This window comes from Oncorhynchus tshawytscha, unplaced genomic scaffold (genome assembly GCF_018296145.1).
Source record: "Oncorhynchus tshawytscha isolate Ot180627B unplaced genomic scaffold, Otsh_v2.0 Un_scaffold_2590_pilon_pilon, whole genome shotgun sequence".
In the NCBI taxonomy this organism is placed as follows: domain Eukaryota; kingdom Metazoa; phylum Chordata; class Actinopteri; order Salmoniformes; family Salmonidae; genus Oncorhynchus; species Oncorhynchus tshawytscha.
In genome coordinates, this window is record NW_024609800.1 from 502,378 (window position 1) to 527,500 (window position 25,123).

General features: G+C 47.4%; 1 protein-coding gene across 4 annotated transcripts in view; it reads left to right on the forward strand.

The window, feature by feature from the left end:
• Positions 1 to 6,818: 6,818 nt before the first annotated feature.
• LOC112236162 (platelet-derived growth factor subunit A-like) overlaps positions 6,819 to 25,123 on the forward strand; it is a 40,528-nt gene continuing 22,223 nt past the window's right edge. The window contains exons 1-4 of one of the 4 annotated variants that reach the window (XR_006082874.1): positions 6,821 to 7,655; positions 8,712 to 8,811; positions 18,697 to 18,822; positions 21,837 to 22,024. Coding sequence is in view for 1 of the 4 variants with exons in the window: in XM_042318310.1 (XP_042174244.1) it covers positions 7,593 to 7,655; positions 8,712 to 8,811; positions 18,697 to 18,822; positions 21,837 to 22,024 (477 nt within the window). In the remaining 3 variants the exon portion in view is untranslated. Of the gene's footprint in view, positions 7,656 to 8,711; positions 8,812 to 18,696; positions 18,823 to 21,836; positions 22,025 to 25,123 lie in introns of all 4 variants that reach the window. The other 3 variants (XR_006082875.1, XM_042318310.1, XR_006082876.1) reach the window with 3 other exon arrangements.

Here is a 25,123-nt window from a genome sequence, read left to right on the forward strand (position 1 = left end):
ACTTCACCCCCACCTACATGTACAGATTACCTCAACTATCCTGTACCCCTGCACACTGACTCGGTACCAGTGCCCCCTGTATAAAGCCTCGTTATTCTTATTCTTATTGTGTTACTTTTTATTATTACTTTTTACTTTAGTCTACAGTACTTGGTCAATATTTTCTTAACTCTTCTTGAACTTCATTGTTGGTTAAGGGCTTGTAAGTAAGCATTTCACTCTAAAGTCTACACCTGTTGTATTCAGCGCATGTGACAAAGAAAGTTTGATTTGGTTTGACAAGGAATGCCAGCATTCTTCTTTGTTTAATAAGCACAATGTCTGTGTTGCTACACTGTATAATGCCTGACATTTCTACGGTAAAGAACTGCGGACAACAGAAAATGATCTACTACACAGACATGGATGGTTGAACTTAGTGGTATTTATCCAACTAGTGTGTGGTGATGACTGTGGGGATTACGCTGGGTATGTACATATAGCATTCCTGTCCTCTATCGGTTGTGTCTTCTCTGACACGTCTATAGTATGAGAATCGTGGGTTCAGTTCCAGGTGGTTGAGAGTATTAGATGAACTGAGCTGAGAGGAAGATAGTCTTCTGGTCAAGATAGTGTGTTTGTTACAACGCCTACTGATAAATAGACCACGGCCAAGAGGTCCATCCATCACTGACTCAGCAACACTGACTTGTCATTCTATTTGTCTGCTCTCCTCCGCATCCACAGGTCGGTCGGACGGACTGACAGAACGGACATTTCCATTCAAGTCAAGTGGTGGATGTTCTGTAGTATTTATAATTCTCTGCTCTTCTCCCAGGTCAGACAGACTCTTATCCACCACATCCACTACTTTCCGGAGCAGGAATTCTTTCCTTTTCCCACTCCCTCTTCCCTCCTCCCAGTTGGGAGCTGTGCTATGTGTGGCCCGGGGAGAAACAGGAGTCATCTCCTTACTCAGAGAACATGTCTTCTCCTCCGCCACGTCTTTATGGCCACAGGTTTACTGTGCAGCCAGCTTCCATAAAACTATTTATTGGGGTTGATGTTGTTAGGTACACAGACCTCAGTTGCCAGTAAACATGTTGTTTAATAGCCCGTGGAGGGGGAGACTGAAGGAGAGAATGAGAGAGAGAGAATGAGAGAGAGAGAATGAGAGAGGGGGCTAAATGGAGAGAACTGCCAGCTCCCCCCCACAGACTTCTTTCTACTCCTCTCATCTCCTTTCCGTTCCTATCCTCATCTCACCATTCCACCTTATTATTGTTCTACTCCTCTCATCTCCTTTCCGTTCCTATCCTCATCTCACCATTCCACCTTATTATTGTTCTACTCTTCTCATCTCCTTTCCGTTCCTATCCTCATCTCACCATTCCACCTTATTATTGTTCTACTCTTCTCATCTCCTTTCCGTTCCTATCCTCATCTCACCATTCCACCTTATTATTGTTCTACTCTTCTCATCTCTTTTCCGTTCCTATCCTCATCTCACCATTCCACCTTATTATTGTTCTACTCTTCTCATCTCCTTTCCGTTCCTATCCTCATCTCACCATTCCACCTTATTATTGTTCTACTCTTCTCATCTCCTTTCCGTTCCTATCCTCATCTCACCATTCCACCTTATTATTGTTCTACTCTTCTCATCTCCTTTCCGTTCCTATCCTCATCTCACCATTCCACCTTATTATTGTTCTACTCTTCTCATCTCCTTTCCGTTCCTATCCTCATCTCACCATTCCACCTTATTATTGTTCACTCTTCTCATCTCCTTTCCGTTCCTATCCTCATCTCACCATTCCACCTTATTATTGTTCTACTCTTCTCATCTCCTTTCCGTTCCTATCCTCATCTCACCATTCCACCTTATTATTGTTCTACTCTTCTCATCTCCTTTCCGTTCCTATCCTCATCTCACCATTCCACCTTATTATTGTTCTACTCCTCTCATCTCCTTTCCGTTCCTATCCTCATCTCACCATTCCACCTTATTATTGTTCTACTCTTCTCATCTCCTTTCCGTTCCTATCCTCATCTCACCATTCCACCTTATTATTGTTCTACTCCCCTCATCTAGTCTGTGATGATCCCCCTCTCTTCCTCCTCTATCTTCTCTTACAACCTCTCAGTTTCCCTCCAATCTCCACCTCCACTCCCCACCTCTACTCCCCACCTCTACTCCCCACCTCTAATCCCTACCTCCCTCCCCACCTCCACCTCCACCTCCACTCCCCCCTCCACTCCCCACTCCCCACCTCTACTCCCCCCACCTCTCCCTACCTCCCTCCCACCTCCACTCCCCACCCTCCCCACCTCCCTCCCAACTCTCCACCTCCACTCCCCACCTCTACTCCCCACCTCTAATCCCCACCTCCACTCCCCACCTCCCTCCCCACCTCTCCCCACTCCCCCACCCTACTCCCCACCTCTACTCCCCACCTCCCCCACCTCTACCTCCACTCCCCACCTCCACTCCCCACCTCTACTCCCACACCTCTACTCCCCACCTCTACTCCCCACCTCTACTCCCCACCTCTACTCCCATCCTCCACTCCACACCTCTACTCCCCACCTCTACTCCCCACCTCCAATCTCCACCTCCTCTCCCCACCTCTACTCCTCACCTCCAATCTCCACCTCCTCTCCCCACCTCTACTCCCCACCTCTGACCTGTGATGTAATAGAGATGACTGTGTATGATGTTGGCGACCTCATGGGGGCTATATAAGGAACCTGCTCATCAGTCATTAGTCATATACCAGGACCCATCATCTCTCATCTCTCTGGGCCTGACTTATGCAATAGAAAGCTATGGGGGCATGAACAACCACTGCCATGACAAGTATTATGGGGGAAAGTGCTGCACATGGCAGAGAAATAACTATGTTACTGTAGTAACCTAGAGTTTAATGACTACAGGTCAAATAGTATGTATGCAGGAAGGTTGTACTCTGGAATCCAAACTGAATATTGACCCTTTTTCTCAATTTCTATTTGTTTCCCTCTGTTTAACTTTTTCTCCATATCTCTCTGTTTTCACTTCCCTTATTCAGGTGAAATATTAGGTTGCAATATTAGGTTTATATTCCAGGCTCGGAAAGTTGCTCTGATACCTTTTGCTGCGATGCAATCTATCGTGAAATTGGGGGCCACTATTTCACTTGAGTCAGTGATGTGAAACAAGAGAGATATTTGATTTGTATTTCAGGCTGGGAAGAAGTTGTGATCATAAGGGCCACCCTGTTTATTTAACTTGTGAAGTGAAACCATAGGGAAACTGAGTGATATTCACTTTGTATTTCAGGCTATAGGGAAGTTGTTCTCTGATATAAGCATTGAGGCCGAGGCCACACCTGTGGCCAGTGGTGGTGTGTCCAGTCCTGGATGTCCTGGACTTTAACCATGCCCCCAAGGGCTTTTCCAACCAGGACCTCCCAAATAAACCCCTCTACTCTAGAGTTGAATGGTGACTTCCTCTAAGCAAGTTTAGACCAGTCAGTCTCTTGTTAACCAGACAGTGGGTTGTGGGTTCCTCCTCTTGTTAACCAGACAGTGGGTTGTGGGTTCCTCCTCTTGTTAACCAGACAGTGGGTTGTGGGTTCCTCCTCTTGTTAACCAGACAGTGGGTTGTGGGTTCCTCCTCTTGTTAACCAGACAGTGGGTTGTGGGTTCCTCCTCTTGTTAACCAGACAGTGGGTTGTGGGTTCCTCCTCTTGTTAACCAGACAGTGGGTTATGGGTTCCTCCTCTTGTTAACCAGACAGTGGGTTGTGGGTTCCTCCTCTTGTTAACCAGACAGTGGGTTGTGGGTTCCTCCTCTTGTTAACCAGACAGTGGGTTGTGGGTTCCTCCTCTTGTTAACCAGACAGTGGGTTATGGGTTCCTCCTCTTGTTAACCAGACAGTGGGTTGTGGGTTCCTCCTCTTGTTAACCAGACAGTGGGTTGTGGGTTCCTCCTCTTGTTAACCAGACAGTGGGTGGGTTAACCAGACAGTGGGTTGTGGGTTCCTCCTCTTGTTAACCAGACAGTGGGTTGTGGGTTCCTCCTCTTGTTAACCAGACAGTGGGTTGTGGGTTCCTCCTCTTGTTAACCAGACGGTGGGTTGTGGGTTCCTCCTCTTGTTAACCAGACAGTGGGTTGTGGGTTCCTCCTCTTGTTAACCAGACAGTGGGTTTGGGTTCCTCCTCTTGTTAACCAGACAGTGGGTTATGGGTTCCTCCTCTTGTTAACCAGACAGTGGGTTGTGGGTTCCTCCTCTTGTTAACCAGACAGTGGGTTGTGGGTTCCTCCTCTTGTTAACCAGACAGTGGGTTATGGGTTCCTCCTCTTGTTAACCAGACAGTGGGTTGTGGGTTCCTCCTCTTGTTAACCAGACAGTGGGTTGTGGGTTCCTCCTCTTGTTAACCAGACAGTGGGTTATGGGTTCCTCCTCTTGTTAACCAGACAGTGGGTTGTGGGTTCCTCCTCTTGTTAACCAGACAGTGGGTTGTGGGTTCCTCCTCTTGTTAACCAGACAGTGGGTTGTGTGTTCCTCCTCTTGTTTAAAAGTCCAATGCAGCCATCTTTATCTCAATATCAAATTATTTATGAGTAACAATGAAGTACCTTATTGTGATTGTTTTCAATAAAAATGCCCCCCTCCATTTTCTCAAGCAAGAATTTAGCTAGGACTGTCTGGGAGTGGTCTGAATGGGGAGGGGGAAACTGAAAATGATCTGTTATTGGCAAAAAGGTTTGGAACTCTCTTTCTTATTGGTCTAATAACTCATTTATCACCTGGTGATGTCACAAGGCAGGCCAAAACTCCATCCCACCAAAACGGTAAAATTTCATACAGCTCTTACACTAAAAGGACATTATCATAATTTTCACAATTTCACAGTATTATTCCACCCTCATAGTGTGGAAATATATATACAGTGGGGCAAAAAAGTATTTAGTCAGCCACCAATTGCACAAGTTCTCCCACTTAAAAAGATGAGAGAGGCCTGTTATTTTCATCATAGGTACACTTCAACGATGACAGACAAAATGAGAAAACAAAATCCAGAAAATCACATTGTAGGATTTTTTATGAATTTATTTGCAAATTATGGTGGAAAATGAGTATTTGGTCACCTACAAACAAGCAAGATTTCTGGTTCTCACAGACCTGTAACTTCTTCTTTAAGAGGCTCCTCTGTCCTCCACTCGTTACCTGTATTAATGGCACCTGTTTGAACTTGTTATCAGTATAAAAGACACCTGTCCACAACCTCAAACAGTCACACTCCAAACTCCACTATGGGCCAAGACCAAAGAGCTGTCAAAGGACACCAGAAACAAAATTGTAGACCTGCACCAGGCTGGGAAGACTGAATCTGCAATAGGTAAGCAGCTTGGTTTGAAGAAATCAACTGTGGGAGCAATTATTAGGAAATGGAAGACATACAAGACCACTGATAATCTCCCTCGATCTGGGGCTCCATGCAAGATCTCACCCCATGGGGTCAAAATGATCACAAGAACGGTGAGCAAAAATCCCAGAACCACACGGGGGGACCTAGTGAATGACCTGCAGAGAGCTGGGACCAAAGTAACAAAGCCTACCATCAGTAACACACTATGCCGCCAGGGACTCAAATCCTGCAGTGCCAGACGTGTCCCCCTGCTTAAGCCAGTACATGTCCAGGCCCGTCTGAAGTTTGCTAGAGAGCATTTGGATGGTCAGATGAAACCAAAATATAACTTTTTGGTAAAAACTCAACTCGTCGTGTTTGGAGGACAAAGAATGCTGAGTTGCATCCAAAGAACACCATACCTACTGTGAAGCATGGGGGTGGAAGCATCATGCTTTGGGGCTGTTTTTCTGCAAAGGGACCAGGACGACTGATCCGTGCAATGGAAAGAATGAATGGGGCCATGTATCGTGAGATTTTGAGTGAAAACTTCTTTCCATCAGCAAGGGCATTGAAGATCAAACGTGGCTGGGTCTTTCAGCATGACAATAATCCCAAACACACTGCCCGGGCAACGAAGGAGTGGCTTCGTAAGAAGCATTTCAAGGTCCTGGAGTGGCCTAGCCAGTCTCCAGATCTCAAACCCATAGAAAATCTTTGGAGGGAGTTGAAAGTCCGTGTTGCCCAGCAACAGCCCCAAAACATCACTGCTCTAGAGATCTGCATGGAGGAATGGGCCAAAATATCAGCAACAGTGTGTGAAAACCTTGTGAAGACTTACAGAAAACGTTTGACCTCTGTCATTGCCAACAAAGGGTATATAACAAAGTATTGAGATAAACTTTTGTTATTGACCAAATACTTATTTTCCACCATAATTTGCAAATAAATTCATAAAAAATCATACAATGTGATTTTCTGGATTTTTTTTCTCTAATTTTGTCTGTCATAGTTGAAGTGTACCTATGATGAAAATTACAGGCCTCTCTCATCTTTTTAAGTGGGAGAACTTGTGCAATCAGCTGATGTAGGGAGGGCTATATAAATAAAAATTGATTTGATTTGATTTGAAGAGGTGTTGTAACAGTTGGTTACTCTCTGTGTATCATAAGGAAGATGAGTGATAGTCAAATGCATGGGCTTTATCATCTTCATCATCATTAAATATATATATTTTATTATGTTCAATTCTTTATTTTAGATGTAGTTTGTTAATATGTAGCTAAATCAATAGCTTATTCGTGTGTTTTTTGTAGGTGACGTCATGGGTGGGGGTAGGAGGTAGAGGAGGATATATTCTTAAATCATCCGCCAACCAACCAGCTCCCTGGCCTAGTGAATTGATGGGAGAGTACCACCGGGGCGCGAGGGGAGGCGCATCGGGCACGCGGTTCACCCAACTCCCACAGCTCGAGCTCACTATATTCAGCGGCTCCGGTGCGCTCGAAACTTTATTCACTCCAGAGTCCAACACAGAGACGGACCTGTCGAGCTCTCTAATCCCCACTGCAAGCTAAGCACTCACTGGATAGAACACACGGACAACTTTTTACAGAGCTATTTCCGCCTCTCTATTTTTGGTTTTCATTACGGGACTTAAACCTGGGATTGTACCATTTAAAAAAGACGCACTTTTTGTTGTTGACATATTTAAATGTCATGGTTTTTCATGTTCATTGTATAAATAATAATTTTGGGGTATAGTACTCGAAATATTTGAGAACAAGGGAAACTGTTACACATGTTTTCCAACCTCTGAAGAAGACTTAACAAGTTATTCGTTCTTGGGGGGTCGATAACAAGTGCAATGATTGCCAAGGTCTTCTGTTGGGATTGCCTTACTGCTCAACTCGTCTAAGGAGCCAGCCATGTCCTTTTGTCTGCTCTACTTCTGTCACGGAGAGAGGGCTCGGAGTGGCGGACGCGCACGAATGTGAATTACATTGCAGTCAACTACCCTACTTCAAAGCACTTCAGATATCCGCACAGTTCCACAAACAAGTGTTTAGGAGTTGTACCGCGGGCGACTGAACGGGACTACTCACATGTTCCTCTCCCCAAGGGATGGTTCTTGATCATCCGCGGGCAGGAGCGACTTTGCGGCTCCTACAGCAGGAGACGTTTTCTTGTTTTGGGGGAAATCGGAATTAAAGGGAAATGAGACCTGTACTTTGCTACTTCCTGCTCTGTACATCGTACCTGCTGAATGCTGTTGCTGAGGTATGATAGACATAAGGGCTTTTCGCAACCACTTTCTACAGGTTTGAATAAGACTAGCCATGGTGGCAGGCTACAGTCAGGCACAGTGCATGCCTCTCTCTCTCGCTGTCACACTCTTGCTGGCGCGGGGGGTCGTTTTGCGGGGTTGAGCGTGGGGGCGAATGGGTAGAGGGTAGTCTAGGGACTTCGGGGTCCTGGTGCTGTCCTTAGCGCGCATTTGTTCTGGAGAAGGGGCTTTGCTTGTCAGCAGTCGACATTGTTGCATGTTGTTTTACAAGTTGTGGGACACAACTATTTATAGACTTAACAATTGAGTAATAAGGTACTTGTCACAAAGTGCATAGGCCTAGGCTATTTTGGATACACGTTATTTTGATTTTGCAAACATATTAGGTCTACTTGTATTTATATTTAAAATGTTCTTTCTCAACCATTTTGTGCTGACTTTGTGCATATTAAGTCAGAAAAGCCTATTAGATTTTTTTGTGTGTTTATTTAATCTGCTAAAAAACGAACAAACAAGAAGCAAACGTGTAGCCCTAAGGCGACACAAATGTTTTGCAATATCAGCACCACCCCACTTGCCATATGAATGCATTGCATATAGAACGCTTTCAGAAACAAGCATTGTAACTGCACCAAGAAACATATTTGACTTATTTTTGGCGGTCGTTTCCAAATCTGTTTATGCGTGAACCAACTGTGACAACGTTATGCTTGAGCCAGCCAAACGCTTTCATGGGAACCGCACTTGGGATATATAAATAGCCTAGGCTCTGTCGCTGTGAGGCCGAACACTACTTCCAGCTTGAGAGAGAAACCTAGTATCCGCAACAAGTCACAAGTGCAAGTGTAGCGGACCGCCTGTGAACAAGACTCAAGAGAGCCGAACATGCATGCTGTAATGGACACACCTCTGCGTCATTTTTCCTCTCCATTAACCTGCATTAATAAGACAATAATAGATAATGACGCAAATGTATGCGTTATTTTACAGTCCACGTGTGTCTTTAATCTTCATTGTAATCGTTTTGTCTTGATTTTGTGTGTGTGTAGGAAGTCCCGCAGGAGTTGATAGAGAGACTGTCCCACAGCGAAATCCACAGCATCAGCGACCTCCAGCGGCTATTGGACTCCGAGATAGACGCCCCCTTAGGTAAATTCTGTCTCTTGATACTTTCACGCACACGAACTGTGATTCCATTCCACTGAACTTTGCTCGAACCCCAATCGGTCGCACTGGGCGATACCAGAAAGGTGTTTACTTGTATTTATAAGTCACTTAGAACGGTGTCATAAAATTGACTAGGGGAAAGAACGATGATACCGAATGTATGAAGGTCGCCCAGACGCAGCAGACATTATTTGGGCATACCCGATGGGATAGTGTGTTCAGGAGCAGCAAATGCATGTTTTAGTTATTCTCTTGTTTCACTGAGTGGGAGTTGCCGGAGCCTGTGGTGCTCTCCGTATCAATCTTACCTTCGGATCTCAGCAGCCAGTCAGCATGCTTCTTCAACAACTGTTGCTATGAAATGAATGGACTGACTGGTCAAGCTGCTCTCGGCGCCTAGCGCGTAAAAGGCTATGTGCCCCGCTGCTCGCCCCGGAGACATTTGTCGGGGATTATATGTAGTCATTTGGGTCTTTTTAATTAGCTCATTGAAAACAGACAAACAAACAAACAACAACGACACGGGAGCGTGTTAAGGCAGGGTCTCGTGGAGGAAATGTTCCCGGATTTGTACTCGAGGCCAGAGAGGAGGGAAGGCCAGGTTTTCTGGAACAGAAAGTGGTGCATCCTACTTGGGAACTGATAACGAAAACACCAGCGCGAGATAAGACGCGTCTGACTCTGTAGTGTACACATGTGACATAGAAGGTGGACTTTCACCGCGGTATTTATTTTCCCGGACTCTATTTAGCAGTTGTCACCCACAATATGCTGGCTTTATGGCACTCAGGGTGCTGTGGCTGTAAACGGATAGGCGCATGCGGCGCACAGGGTGCAGCGAGCACAGCTTTCCTGCCGCAGTCATGTTCCTTGGAGGTGGTTGTCTCTTGTCGAGAGCAATCTAGCTGTCTGTCTCTGGCTCTTTTGAAGGGGATATTCGGTTACAAGGGTGCGCTGGCACAAACTGTTTGAGTTCACATGAGCCTCTATTTACACAGGCCACCCGCCATATATCAAATCTGGGCTTTCCCCAAGTCTGTCTTGTGGATGGAAATGGATAATTATATAATTGGCTTTTTAAACACCTGTGTTGGTAATGGAAGGTCTAGCTCATATGCCAACTATGATTACTATTAACCATATGATTCATGTTGGTACTGTTGCTCCAAGAAACATTTGCTCCTATTCACTAATTAAATAGCCAATGGGCTTTTCTTTGGTTTGACTTATATACAGGGTTCATTACATCACTCACACCTATGTTGGGGTACAGATACAGGCCTATGTCATTGGTCATTTTATCATTAGACAGAGTTACATATATGTTATTACTGATGTTGTCTGTCTGTTTTATCCACATTTCCTATTGGCAAATTCAGTCAACTTTATTGAATCTCCAATGGTTAAACTTGTCTTGTGTCTCCTATCAGATCAACATAGCAATAACATTTCATTAGATTATCACAACACACAAACACAGCACATGTGGAATATAGCAGGCCTACATTATGAAAGGACTTTTCCTCCACAATTCAGCTCGTCATCATATCGGTTGGACTGACTGGAGTCTGAAATAGGTCTCAGTCGGGCTGGTTCTAGCAGCTAGCCTTAGCATGAGAGGATGTGTTTATAATTGAATTGAAATGCCTCCCTTCAAACAGTGGAATGTGTTCTGTTACCTGCCTGATTATTACTACCAGTACATACATCTGTCTGGAGGCCAACAGACTGCCTGATTATTACTACCAGTACATACATCTGCCTGGAGGCCAACAGACTGCCTGATTATTACTACCAGTACATACATCTGTCTGGAGGCCAACAGACTGCCTGATTATTACTACCAGTACATACATCTGTCTGGAGGCCAACAGACTGCCTGATTATTACTACCAGTACATACATCTGCCTGGAGGCCAACAGACTGCCTGATTATTACTACCAGTACATACATCTGTCTGGAGGCCAACAGACTGCCTGATTATTACTACCAGTACATACATCTGCCTGGAGGCCAACAGACTGCCTGATTATTACTACCAGTACATACATCTGCCTGGAGGCCAACAGAGTGCCTGATTATTACTACCAGTACATACATCTGCCTGGAGGCCAACAGACTGCCTGATTATTACTACCAGTACATACATCTGCCTGGAGGCCAACAGACTGCCTGATTATTACTACCAGTACATACATCTGCCTGGAGGCCAACAGACTGCCTGATTATTACTACCAGTACATACATCTGCCTGGAGGCCAACAGAGTGCCTGATTATTACTACCAGTACATACATCTGCCTGGAGGCCAACAGACTGCCTGATTATTACTACCAGTACATACATCTGCCTGGAGGCCAACAGAGTGCCTGATTATTACTACCAGTACATACATCTGCCTGGAGGCCAACAGAGTGCCTGATTATTACTACCAGTACATACATCTGCCTGGAGGCCAACGGAGTGCCTGATTATTACTACCAGTACATACATCTGCCTGGAGGCCAACAGACTGTCTGATGGGCCAGTAGGCTGCCAGGCAGGCCATTGAAAGACCTTAGACGCCAGCCAGAGGTGTATTTTCAGAGCTTTTGTTGTGAACGGCAGGACAGTAAAGCTAGTTACAGGGGAGAGGGACTGTACAAGGGACTGGGTCCTGCTTGTCAGAAAGTAGAGGGGGGGTGAGAGAGAGATGGAGAGAGATAGAGAGATGGAGAGAGAGAGAGAGAGAGAGAACTGTCAGTTATCTATGTCTGTTTGTCCCATGGCATATGTTGCAACCATTGCATCCTAAACCCTTAACCCCTAGCCACTTCTTGAACTCTTATATCTTGTTGACAGATAGGAGTTCTCACTCTCTTCAACTTTGGGAGAAGGGAAGGATGTGTCAGTGTCATTTAGAAGGAGACCTTCAGGGCTTATCTGGTCTTGGCGTGTGTTTTATATGGGTCTGTGCAGTGATGAGAGTCTGCAGTGATGAGAGTCTGCAGTGATGAGAGTCTGCAGTGATGAGAGTCTGCAGTGATGAGAGTCTGCAGTGATGAGAGGAGAGTCTGCAGTGATGAGAGGAGAGTCTGCAGTGATGAGAGGAGAGTCTGCAGTGATGAGAGTCTGCAGTGATGAGAGTCTGCAGTGTTGAGAGTCTGCAGTGATGAGAGTCTGCAGTGATGAGAGTCTGCAGTGATGAGAGTCTGCAGTGATGAGAGGAGAGTCTGCAGTGATGAGAGGAGAGTCTGCAGTGATGAGAGTCTGATGAGAGTCTGCAGTGATGAGAGTCTGCAGTGATGAGAGTCTGCAGTGATGAGAGTCTGCAGTGATGAGAGTCTGCAGTGATGAGAGTCTGCAGTGATGAGAGTCTGCAGTGATGAGAGTCTGCAGTGATGAGAGTCTGCAGTGATGAGAGTCTGCAGTGATGAGAGTCTGCAGTGTGATGAGAGTCTGCAGTGATGAGAGTCTGCAGTGATGAGAGTCTGCAGTGATGAGAGTCTGCAGTGATGAGAGTCTGCAGTGATGAGAGTCTGCAGTGTTGAGAGTCTGCAGTGTAGGAGGTCCATGGTGGACGGGAGGGTGATTGTGTGTGTGTGTGTGTGTGTGTGTGTGTGTGTGTGTGTGTGTGTGTGTGTGTGTGTGTGTGTGTGTGTGTGTGTGTGTGTGTGTGTGTGTGTGTGTGTGTGTGTGTGTGTGTGCGTGCGTGCGTGTGTGTGTGCGTGCGTGTGTGTGTGTGTGTGTGTGTGTGTGAACATGCACGTGTATGTGTTTTGGCGTGTATGCGCTTGTGTGTGTATGTCAGGGAGTCAGTGAAGAGCAGTCAGCAAGGCGATGGTCTCTTCAGACAGGGTGACAGCTGAGATGACCTGCTGAAGTCTCGCCCCCTGTCCCCCCTGGAGCCAGTCTCCTCTCCCCCTCTCCTCTCATCTTCCCCAGCCTCTTGGTCTGGCCTGTTCTTATCTGTCTATACTGAAGGACTGACAGAAAGGGGAACCTGACTCCTGACATGAGGCCTGAGGTGGAGAGGTGGAGTATCTGTAGCCTGTATTCCTGGCTGCACTTCACTCTACAGGGAAAGGTTGTGCAACAACAACCTGAACCTACAGCTCTGCTCTGCCTGTTTACCTACAGTTGGCAACAGTTCAGGGCCTGTATTCTCAAAGCTTCTCAGAGTTCTGATCTAGGATCAGTCTTTGCCTTTTAATAAGATTATATGGACATGGGGGACCTGATTCTAGATCAGCATTCCTACTCCGATGAACCAGATTCACCCACAGCCACATGCCCGTTAAGACAAAATACTCTCACTGGGGAAAAACTGGTTGAATCAACATTGTTTCCACTTCATTTCAACCCAAAAAATTAATGTAAGGATGTTGAATCAATGTGGAAATCTGGTTGGATTTCAAAAAAGTAATCAACGTAAGGAAATGTTGTATTTTTTCCACCTAACTTTTGATCTAAATCCAATGAGGTGATTTTTTAGGGGGTTGATTTTACATTGAATTCACGTTAGTTGACAACTCAACCCAATGTAAATTAAAACTAGACATTGAACTGACGCCTGTGCTCAGTGGGCTGATACACTATCTCACAGGAAGAACCATTTCCATTTCTCCATGACCAGGGTGTGAGGAGTGCCTACTGGAGGCAGAGAAGTCAGGCGCAGGAGAGCAAAGACTGTGTTACAACGGTGCAGTTTCATAATAAAAATCACAGTGAACAAAAACAATAGATACAATGGGACAGAACCCCTTGGTGTGCCAGACATAACATGCACATACACTTACAATAAACAATTCTGGACAAGGACATGTGGGGAACAGAGGGTTAAATACACAACATGTAATTATGGAATTGGAACCAGGTGTGTGGGAAGACAAGACAAAACAAATGGAAAATGAAAGGTGGATCGGCGATGGCTAGAAGGCCGGCGATGCCGACCGCCGAATGCCGCACGAACAAGGAGAGGGACTGACTTCGGTGGAAGTCGTGACACAGGGCCTGTATTCATAAGATGTCTCAGAGTAGGAAAGGCAACACTGATCCTAGATCAGCACTCCTACTCTGAGATACTTTATGAAAACAGGTCCAGAAGTGTTGTGTCAGCAGGTAGCATGCTGACAGTGAAAGGGGGAGTCAAACATAGAGAGAGAGAGAGACACAGAGAGAGAGAGAGACACAGAGATAGAGAGACAGAGAGAGAGAGAGACAGAGAGAGAGAGAGAGACAGAGTCAGTCTCCTAGCTAATAGAGTGAGTAATTTAGGAGTCATCAGTGGCAGTGTGATTCATGGCTGGAGACTGAGAAGGCTGCTGCAGGCAGCAGGCGTGTCATTACCAACAAGCCTTTACCTAAACCTTACCTGGAGTAGACAGGAGAGAGGAGGAGGGGGGTTCCTTACAGAGGTAGCATTCTATCTTTCTCTGTCTGTCTTGTTTACTGTCTTTCTCTTCCTCTCTCTCCTTTCTTTTTTCTTTCTCTCTCTTGCTCATTCAGTCTGCTTCTGTGTCTTCATGCTTGCCTCTCTCTCTGTCTATCCATATCCGTTTCTCTCTTCTCCCCTGTCTCTGTCTATCCTTCTCCCTCTCTCACTCTAATCACTATGTCCATCCATCTCCCTCCCTTCCCCCTCCCTCTCTCTTTCTCTCCCAGCCTGCTTTCTTCATGTAGAAAGGAAAACAACAGAAAGGTCTTTTGTGATGCTGAAAAAGCAGTAGTCAGTCCATAAAGGACTCCTTTATATGGCGTCTCCTTTTCTCTCTCCAGCCGCTCTGACATGGCCTGTCTCCTCCCAGTGTCCATTGCCGTGACGCCCTCCCTCCCTCCCTCCCTCCCTCCCTCCCCCTCCCTCCCTCCCTCCCTCCCTCCCTCCCTCCCTCCCTCCCTCCCTCCCTCCCTCCCTCCCTCCCTCCCCCTCCCTCCCTGCCTGCCTGCCTGCCTGCCTGCCTGCCTGCCTGCCTGCCTGCCTGCCTGCCTGCCTCCCTCCCCCCCTCCCTCCCCCTGCCTGCCTCCCCTCTCCTTCCCTCCCTGCCTGCCTGCCTCCCCTTTCCTTCCCTCCCTCCTTGCCTGCCTCCCCCTATCCTTCCTTTCCTCCCTCCCTCCCAACCTGCCTGCCCCCCCCTCTCCTTCACTCCCTCCCTCCCTGCCTGCCCCCCTCTCCTTCCCTCCCTCCCAACCTGCCTGCCTCCCCCTCTCCTTCACTCCCTCCCTCCCTGCCTGCCTCCCCCTCTCCTTCACTCCCTCCCTGCCTTCCTCCCCCTCTCCTTCCCTCCCTTCCCACCTAGAGAGAGAAAGGGGAAGACTAGATAGAGAGAAATTAAGGGGGGTTGAGAGGTAGAGAGGTAGTGGGTAGAGGGATAAAAAGGGAGAGAGAGAGGGATTGAGAGAGACGGGGAAAGGTAGAGAGAGATAAAGAGAGGGAGAGCAAGAGAAAGAGGGATGGAGGAAGAGAGAAGGGTAAACGGAGAAAGGTTAAGGGGCGAGTGAGAGAGAGACAGAAAGAGAAGCAGGCTGGGAGTTCTGTCAGTGACCCAAAGCATTAAAAGGTTGTTAGGTGGAGACATCAGGCAGCTGTCACAACCTGTTTCACTGACAGGAGGGCAGACAGACACACAGTGTGTGTGTTAGTGTGCGTGTCTGAATGTGCGCTTGCAAGTCCTGCGTGTCCATGCGTGCATGTTTGTGTGTCTGACTGAGTGCATATGTGTGTGTCCGTGTATGCGTGCATGCATGTTTTAGCGTGTGTGTTTGTGTGCCTTAGTGTATATGAGCCTACTTGACACAGTGATACCTATAGGTTTTGTGTTGGGCTAAACGGCAGGGAGACTGGGCTCCCAAGCAGAGCAGGTAAACATTAATCACTTCCTCTAGGGAGGGAAATCTTTTCTGGGTCACAGCTGTCTGACTGGGACGGTAGGTACCCTAGCTGTTATAAGCAAAAGATAGCTGGTTCAAATCCCAGAGCCGACTAGGTGAAAAAAATCTGTCAATGTGCCCTTGAGCAAGACATTTAACCCTATTTGCTCCTGTGGTTGCTCTGGAAAGGAGTGTCAGCTAGATGACTCGAATGTAAATGACTGACTAGCTGGCAGACGCAAAGGCCCGCTCTCTCTCTCTTCCCACTGCCTGGGCAATGTTTAGGCTTGACAAGGCCTCGAAATGCAGCATACAGATGTAAATAAATAAGCAAACAGAGGTTTATATAGACCTTGTACAGGAGAAGAAAAGCCTTTCAAACATCTCATCTATAGCACAAAGGAGCTGTAAGTGAAGTCCTTGTGTTTACCTGAAGGCCTTGTCTAATGGTTGACTCTGGGCTTTACGTTGTTATGAGCATAGTGAGTTGAGTTCTGATGTGTGTGTGTTTAGGTTTCCGTTGTGTGTGTGTGTGTTCAGTATATGTGAACAGGTATGGGGTTGTGTCCCTTGAACAGGTGGGCTACCAGAGAGAGGACCCACCTGATCTGTAAACAGTGTCTCAGAAAGCTTGTGGACAGTCCAGCCTCTGTTCCCTGATCCACTGAACAGCCCTTTATCGTTTTACTGCTGTGTGTGTGTGTGTGTGTGTGTGTGTGTGTGTGTGTGTGTGTGTGTGTGTGTGTGTGTGTGTGTGTGTGTGTGTGTGTGTGTGTGTGTGCGTGCACATCAGTCATGAGTGTGTGTGTGTTTGCGGTCTGTACCATGAGTGTGTGTTACTTTGGCACCAGATCCTATAATAAAGTGCATACTCTGGGTGGGGACCAAAACAAGCTGGGATTATCAGATGACCATGACTGTAATAAGGTGAGCTAGCTACAGTAAACTGTTAGCATTCAGTTAGCTAACAGCCCTGCACTGTACTGTGGCACCATGACTGTAATAAGGTGAGCTAGCTACAGTAAACTGTTAGCATTCAGTTAGCTAACAGCCCTGCACTGAACTGTGGCACCATGACTGTAATAAGGTGAGCTAGCTACAGTAAACTGTTAGCATTCAGTTAGCTAACAGCCCTGCACTGAACTGTGGCACCATGACTGTAATAAGGTGAGCTAGCTACAGTAAACTGTTAGCATTCAGTTAGCTAACAGCCCTGCACTGAACTGTGGCACCATGACTGTAATAAGGTGAGCTAGCTACAGTAAACTGTTAGCATTCAGTTAGCTAACAGCCCTGCACTGAACTGTGGCACCATGACTAAACATAATTGCACTCAACGTAATTGTACACTTTCTGCCAAAAGTCAACATTTAAGCAAACATTTCCTATAAATAGTGATGTAAAACCACTAATTAGACTACTTGACTACTTGGCTGATGGGGGTTGATGACCACCTGTGAAACGACCACCTTGGTTTACATTACAAGATGGCCACGTGTGTGACTCAACTGTAGCCGCTGCATTCCTTCTGTGAAAGTCTCCCCCTCCTCCCACTGTGTTTAGTAATGGGTGAATAAGACTGAGCATGTAATTACACACTAAGAAAAGAGGCTTCCTCAAAGGTTCTTTTGGAAGGGTGATGGTTCTATGTGGAACCATAAGGACTCAATGGACCCATTGAGCCCTTCGATGGTTCTTTGCAGTTCAGAAAAGGGTTTCTCTGTTAGTGATAATTAAAATGTAGGGGTGGTGGCTCATTAGAATATTTCGGGGCATGGTTTGCTCACAGCTCATTTTGTACAACTGTGAGTGAGAGTGTCATTCCAGTTGATATCACCTGTGTTGTTATGACGTTGCGTTGTAAATCTGACTATGTCCAGTGACTGTGCCTTGTGAAAGACTCACATATGGCCTTATGTCAACTGAGAGCTGTTGTCTACCTCAGTTATCACTTTTCCCCTCAGCGAGTCCCAGCAGTTCCAGGCCTAGCACACCTGATCCAACTTGTCAATTACCACAATAATAACACCTATGGGATTCAAACAATATAATATGGCTAACCAAAATAACAACATTTATGGTTCTTCAAACAGTACTACATAGAACATTTAAGATTGATGAATATTCTTTATAGAACCATTCTCCATAAAGGTTCTATAAAGAACCTTAAAAAGGGCTCTGTATAGCTCCAAAATGGGTTGTAACCATAGCGGAACCCTTTTTTGGTGCTATATAGAACCTTTGATTAATGATTCTGTATAGAACCTTAGGAAAGGGTTCTATATAGCACCAACAAGGGATCTGCTATGGTTCTATAAAGAACCTGCATCAATCTTAAATGTTCTTTGTAGTACCGTTTGAAGAACCATACAGGTTTTTAAGCCAAAGAACAAGCCAAAGAACCCTATTTGGCACTATTTAGAAGCATTTCGTTTCAGTGTGTATATTAAGGTCTATGGCATGGTTTGAAACACACTATCTAGATCATGTTTAGTGTAACCCCTACTGGAGGAGGCTTGTGGTCGACTGTTTTGCAGCCGAACAACGATGATGATGGTGATTATTGTCGAGGTATGACATCATCAACCGTCTGCCAAGCCAATAAAGGCGGTTCATTTAACTCATTAAGCCGGTGACTAGGAATGTTTGTTGTGTAGAAGCTCCATAAAACATCAATGGAGGAAATGACGCAGTCTTTAGGTGAGGACCACACTAGCCACTTGTACCACAATGTAATTCACCTCCAATTAAGCTCTAGTGGGCTTGTAAAGTGTCATTAATGTAGGCTTGAGTGGTGAAACTGGGGTGAACTTGCTTGGTTGAGTAAGCTTCCTTTCTCTGTGTGTGTGTGTGTGTGTGTGTACGTGTGTACGTGTGTACGTGTGGATGAGAGAGTCTCTGCGACTGTGTGTGTGTCCGTGTGTTTGTGTGTGTGGGCGTGAGTGTCTGCGACTGTGTATGTGTGTGCGTTTGTGTGTGTCGAGACATTACATTAACACGGCTGCCTTCTGTTTTGACGAGGTGCAGAAAATGAGGTCATCGAGGAGACCAAGCCGATGCAGAAGCATCATAAGAACTACTCCCAACAGCATGGCTACTCAGACCTGAAGAGCTCACAGATACACAGCCGACGCAAGAGGAGCGTTGGTAGGTCTGCAACGCCACACAATCATCACATTACAACACATTACAACACAATACAGGGTTCACACACACAGGCTACGTTTGAACCAAGGCATGACAATGAATGGATATGTTTGAACCAAGGCATGACAATGAATGGATATGTTTGAACCAAGGCATGACAATGAATGGATATGTTTGAACCAAGGCATGACAATGAATGGATATGTTTGAACCAAGGCATGACAATGAATGGATATGTTTGAACCAAGGCATGGCAATGAATGGATATGTTTGAACCAAGGCATGGCAATGAATGGATATGTTTGAACCAAGGCATGACAATGAATGGATACGTTTGAACCAAGGCATGGCAATGAATGGATATGATGTTAGGTTGTGTTTACTGAGGCACTTATAATGAAGACAAGACGTCTATCTACCAAACGTTTACCCTAGGATTCATGGGAGATTATCGCTGGTGAGGAAAGGGAGGGGTCACCGGTCTAAGGGAGCCTATGATTGACTGTGGCGTGTAGATAAGACACACATGTCGGGAGGAGAAAAAAGTATCCTTAAGCGAGGAAATTCCAGGCATTCAGTGTTCATGTCTCAACTCGCCGGGCCTTGACTTGTATTACCCGGGAGAGTGCCACGCGGGTAGAGGTATCCTCTGATAAAGGTCTGGGGAGGAGCCTAGTGTGTCGCTTGTAGGGATGTGTGACGGACGGGGTTCGAACCCGGGTCTTCCATATGACTGCATTAGCCCACTAAGTCACTCTTCAGGTACTCCTCACACAAGAAGTCTCCGGGCCTTAGTTACAGCCTGTAACTATGGGTTCTTCCTGGTTAGATTATGTACCATACCAAGAGGATGAGTAGTACTGCAGATGTTGTTGGCATCCAAACAAGCAGTCACTCACTGTACTGTGTGCACACGCACTAGCCTCGTTGTATAATGGTGGCATATTGTACTCGGTACTCTATTCTTTCTGGAGCACACCGCAGGCTTCTCAGGGCATCACGTCTCAAATGAAGGGCTGGTCATGCCTTGCCTGCTGTTTGAATATACATGCCAGTCACAGGAGGTTGGTGGCACCTTACTTGGGGAGGACGGGATCGTGGGAATGGCTGGAATGTTATCAAACACATGGTTTCCATGGTGCCAGTCCATTTGCTCCGTTCCAGCCATTATTATGAGCCGTCCTCCCCTCAGCAGCCTCCACTGGTGCCAGCACCCTTAGAAACAGACGTATTATTCATGTCCTTTATCATAAGCCCTACATGCAGACATAAGGCTGTTTGGCCTAATCTAGCTGCATTAGAGCAGAACAAAGGAACAGTCTTTCTCTAGAGTCTCCACTCACTCAGTTACTACCCAAAATCCTCAGGTCATAGGTCACGTCTCTTTATGTGGATTTGTCATCTTTTCCTTTGTGAATCTTCCTGGATCAGCCTTTAGTGCTGGTTAGGGTTTGAATGTGGTTAGGAGCTGATCCTGAATCAGTGATCAGTGATGTAGATGACATACTTAAGGGTTCTCAGAGATCTGAATGTGTGTGTAGGGGTAAAAGATAAGAATAGCATACGTTCTGAAAGTAGTGTATCGTCCGATGGTCAGAAAACCAATGTTCTGCTTCTAGCTTCTAGCCAGTTCAATGATACAGCCTCTAACAACCATTATAAAGTGGGTAGAAGGAGCGCTGAATGCTGATTGGCCGAAAGCCAGGGTATATTTGGTATTTTAGGTATTTTATTAGGATCCCCATTATCTGCTACAAAAGCAGCAGCTACTCTTCCTGGGGTCCTCACAAAACATGAGACAGTATACCAGGGGTATGACAAAACATTTATTTTTACTGTTCTAAATACGTTTGTAACCAGTTTATAACAGCAATATGGCACCTCGTGGGTTTGTGGTATATCTCCAATATAGAACAGTCCTTAGCCGTGGTATATTGGCCATATACCGCATCCCCTCGTGCCTTATTGCTTAACTGTACTACATAGTTTCATTAAAAAGCATCTGAGTGTATATCTAAGTATCTCTCTTTCTTCCCCCTCTCTCTCTCTCTTCCCCCACCTCTGTCTCTCTTTCTCTCCCCCACTCTCTCTCTCTCCCCCCACCTCTGTCTCTCTTTCTTTCTCTCCCCCCACTCTCTCTCTCTCTCCCCCACCTCTGTCTCTCTTTCTCTCTCCCCCCACTCTCTCTCTCTCTCCCCCCACTCTCTCTCTCTCTCCCCCCCCACCTCTGTCTCTCTCCCCCACCTCTGTCTCTCTCCCCCCACCTCTGTCTCTCTCCCCCCACCTCTGTCTCTCTCCCCCCACCTCTGTCTCTCTCCCCCCACCTCTGTCTCTCTCCCCCCACCTCTGTCTCTCTCCCCCCACCTCTGTCTCTCTCCCCCCACCTCTGTCTCTCCCCCCACCTCTGTCTCTCTCCCCCCACCTCTGTCTCTCTCCCCCCCACCTCTGTCTCTCTCCCCCCACCTCTGTCTCTCTTTCTCTCTCCCCCCCCCACTCTCTCTCTCTCTCCCCCCACTCTCTCTCTCTCTCTCCCCCCCACCTCTGTCTCTCTCTTTCTCTCCCCCCACTCTCTCTCTCTCTCCCCCCACTCTCTCTCTCTCCCCCCACCTCTGTCTCTCTTCTTCTCCCCCCCCCACTCTCTCTCTCTCTCCCCCCACCTCTGTCTCTCTTTCTCTCTCCCCCCACTCTCTCTCTCTCCCCCCACTCTCTCTCTCTCCCCCCACCTCTCTCTCTCTCTCTCCCCCCCACTCTCTCTCTCTCCCCCCCACCTCTGTCTCTCTTTCTCTCTCCCCCACTCTCTCTCTCTCTCCCCCACCTCTCTGTCTCTCTTTCTCTCCCCCCCCACTCTCTCTCTCTCTCCCCCCACCTCTGTCTCTCTTTCTCTCTCCCCCCTCTCTCTCTCTCTCCCCCCACCTCTGTCTCTTTCTCTCTCTCCCCCCACTCTCTCTCTCTCTCCCCCCACTCTCTCTCTCTCTCCCCCCCACCTCTGTCTCTCTTTCTCTCTCTCTCTCCAGAGGAGGCGGTGCCTGCGGTGTGTAAGACGCGGACGGTGATCTATGAGATCCCGCGCAGCCAGGTGGACCCCACGGCTGCCAACTTCCTGATATGGCCACCGTGCGTGGAGGTCAAGAGGTGCACGGGATGCTGCAACACCAGCAACATGCGCTGCCACCCCTCACGCAGGCACCACCGCACCGTTAAGGTGAGAGAGGAACGCAGTTTTCACACACGCACACACACAATCATCCACACACACACACACACACACACACACACACACACACACACACACACACAATCACCCTAAGCACGCACGCACGCACACACACACACACACACACACACACACACACACACACACACACACACACACGCGTGCGCACACACACACACACACACACACTTTCCTCCCATTCACTTGGGTAAGTGTACAGTAAATCATGCAGGTTGATTAAGTACAAAAGAAGTGTTTAGGACATGCTCCCTCTGTCTATGTCTCCATCCCCCTTCACCAGGCATTTGGCCTTCTCCCAAAATGTATTGTATACTCCCACACTCCCTTTTAGCCCCCTCGACGCCACCTCTCCCTCCCTCCCTCCCTCGATCCCTCCATCTCTTGGTTGGTGAGGGTCCAGGGTGTCTGTGCCAGGCAGGGAGAGACGGGACTTGGGTGGGAGGGAGGGAGGGAGTAAGGGTAGAGGGCTACAGCTAGGGCAGCAGCTGGAGGGTAGATCAAGGAGCACCAGCAGAGAGAGAAAGAGGGAGAGGTGAATGAGACAGAGGAGAGAGAGAGGGGAGAGAGAGAGGGGGAGGGAAAGAGAGAGATGGGAGAGAGAGAGAGAGAGGGAAGGAAAGAGAGAGAGAGAGATGCGATAGAGGAGAGAGAGAGAGGGAGGGAAAGAGAGAGAGAGAGGGGAGAAAGAGAGAGAGATGAAGGCAGAGAGAGAGGGAAGGAAAGCGAGAGAGAGAGAGAGGGAGGGAAGGCGAGAGAGAGGGGAGAAGAGAGAGAGGGGAGAAAGAGAGAGAGATGAGGGCAGAGAGAGAGGGGGAGGAGAGAGAGAGAGAGAGGCCAGAGAGATAAATATGGCGACAGAGATAGAAGCAGACAGAGAGAGACAGAAATACAGCAGTGTATGGTATGGTAAACAGGTTGTAAAGCCCAGTTGCCATCTGTGTGTCTTGACTGTCCTGCGCGTCCCATTCCGGCAAGCCCCTGTCACAACTCTCTGCCTGTGTTCCTGTAAGCAGGCAGAGAGAGAGAGAAGGAGTGTTGGGTGGGGGGAGTGTTCTAGCAGTATTTTACGGTAACTAACACCCCTTGTTAGTGTGAAAACCCCCTGCCTCTGTTTCTCCTCAGAGACACCACTGACTTCAGATGTGTTCCTGGTCTATTTACACTTCAGCTTGTTACTGCTTCTGGTCCCTGTGTGTTTATCTATCCTGGAAGCAGGCAAAGTACTGTGGGGTGTAGGATGGCTGGGAACGAATAGGGGGAGCATAGGAGCACATCCTGTTCTTAAATATCTCTTGAATGTGTGTGTTTGCTGGTCTTGTGTGTGTGTATGAGACAGTATCGCTGTACTCTATCCATCGTGCTGATCTTGTGTGTGTGTATGAGACAGTATCGCTGTACTCTATCCATCGTGCTGATCTTGTGTGTGTGTATGAGACAGTATCGCTGTACTCTATCCATCGTGCTGATCTTGCCTGGTCACATGCTGGAGAGACATGGTTATCAGCTGTCATGCAAACCTCCACTGCTGCACCATGCCAGGGCTTCAGCTTTGGAGATAGCGCCGCGATATCCGCTAGCCAGAGTAATAACAAAAATACCATCACCAGTTTCCTGGCTCAGCAGTACTGGCCAGTCAGCTTTCAAAGGGATAGGCGGCCATTTTGTGTCAGGACATTGGCTATCTGGGGTGCAGTTGCCGAAGTGGTCTAGCGTTCTCCATAGAGGACTGAGTGACTGGGAGGAACAAGTGGTCCACTGTGGCTCTCAGTGGGTATGGCAGTGCTTAGTCATGATGTCTGAGTGGCCTCCAATGTAGTCTCGCACTCACCTGGCCTGTCTGCTTGCTTGTCTGTCTGTCTCCTTGACAGCCCACTGTCCTTCTGTCTGTCTGTCCACTCCTTAAAAGAAGCCCAGGGGGAATGTTAAGCTATGCTTTCAGTGAGAGGGTTATGAGGACTGGTGTGCAGAAAGAGTGGAAGATGGACAGAGGGTTGGGTCTGGGACAGTGTCTCAGAATGCCCTCTCTTGTGGTCGCCCTCCGTGTCCCCCTCCTGACCCCCTTGGATCAACGAGCTTTCTTCACACAACACAGGGACAGGGAGCAGGGGGGAACCCTGGAGCCAGCCGTGGGCGGCGGTTTTGTGGGGAGGTTTTCCGTGTTGGACCAGGGAGGGAGCTGAGAGAGAGAGGCTCTATCCCAGTAAAGGTCAACCGACGGGGGTGACTCCAGTCAGCAGACATTCAGGATATTTGGTGTGAAGAACATTGTCTCCCCCTGCCAAATGTTTTCTTTCCCGTCTTTAGGAATAGAGCTGAATGGGGTCCTCTCTCTCTCTCTCTCACTCCAGGTCTCGCCAGCCCAAGATGTTTTCCTTGTGCTAGATGTGAGGGATGGAGGGTTGGAGGGATGGGAAAAGAACTCATTGTGTGTTTCTTTCCACCTTGTGCCGTGATGTATTTCAGTATTGGAGCTAAATGCACTTTATTTATTTTTCCCTTTTTTCTTTTTCTTCTCCTTCCGTTTCTCTCAGTAAAGAGTCTGTGTCGCCCTGCTGCTGTATGTTTCTCTCAGTAAAGAGTCTGTGTCGTCCTGCTGCTGTATGTTTCTCTCAGTAAAGAGTCTGTGTCGTCCTGCTGCTGTATGTTTCTCTCAGTAAAGAGTCTGTGTCGCCCTGCTGCTGTACGTTTCTCTCAGTAAAGAGTCTGTGTCGCCCTGCTGCTGTACTGCTTTCTCTCAGTAAAGAGTCTGTGTCGCCCTGCTGCTGTATGTTTCTCTCAGTAAAGAGTCTGTGTCGCCCTGCTGCTGTACGTTTCTCTCAGTAAAGAGTCTGTGTCGCCCTGCTGCTGTACGTTTCTCTCAGTAAAGAGTCTGTGTCGCCCTGCTGCTGTACGTTTCGTTTCTCTCAGTAAAGAGTCTGTGTCGCCCTGCTGCTGTACGTTTCTCTCAGTAAAGAGTCTGTGTCGCCCTGCTGCTGTACGTTTCTCTCAGTAAAAGAGTCTGTGTCGCCCTGCTGCTGTACGTTTCTCTCAGTAAAGAGTCTGTGTCGCCCTGCTGCTGTACGTTTC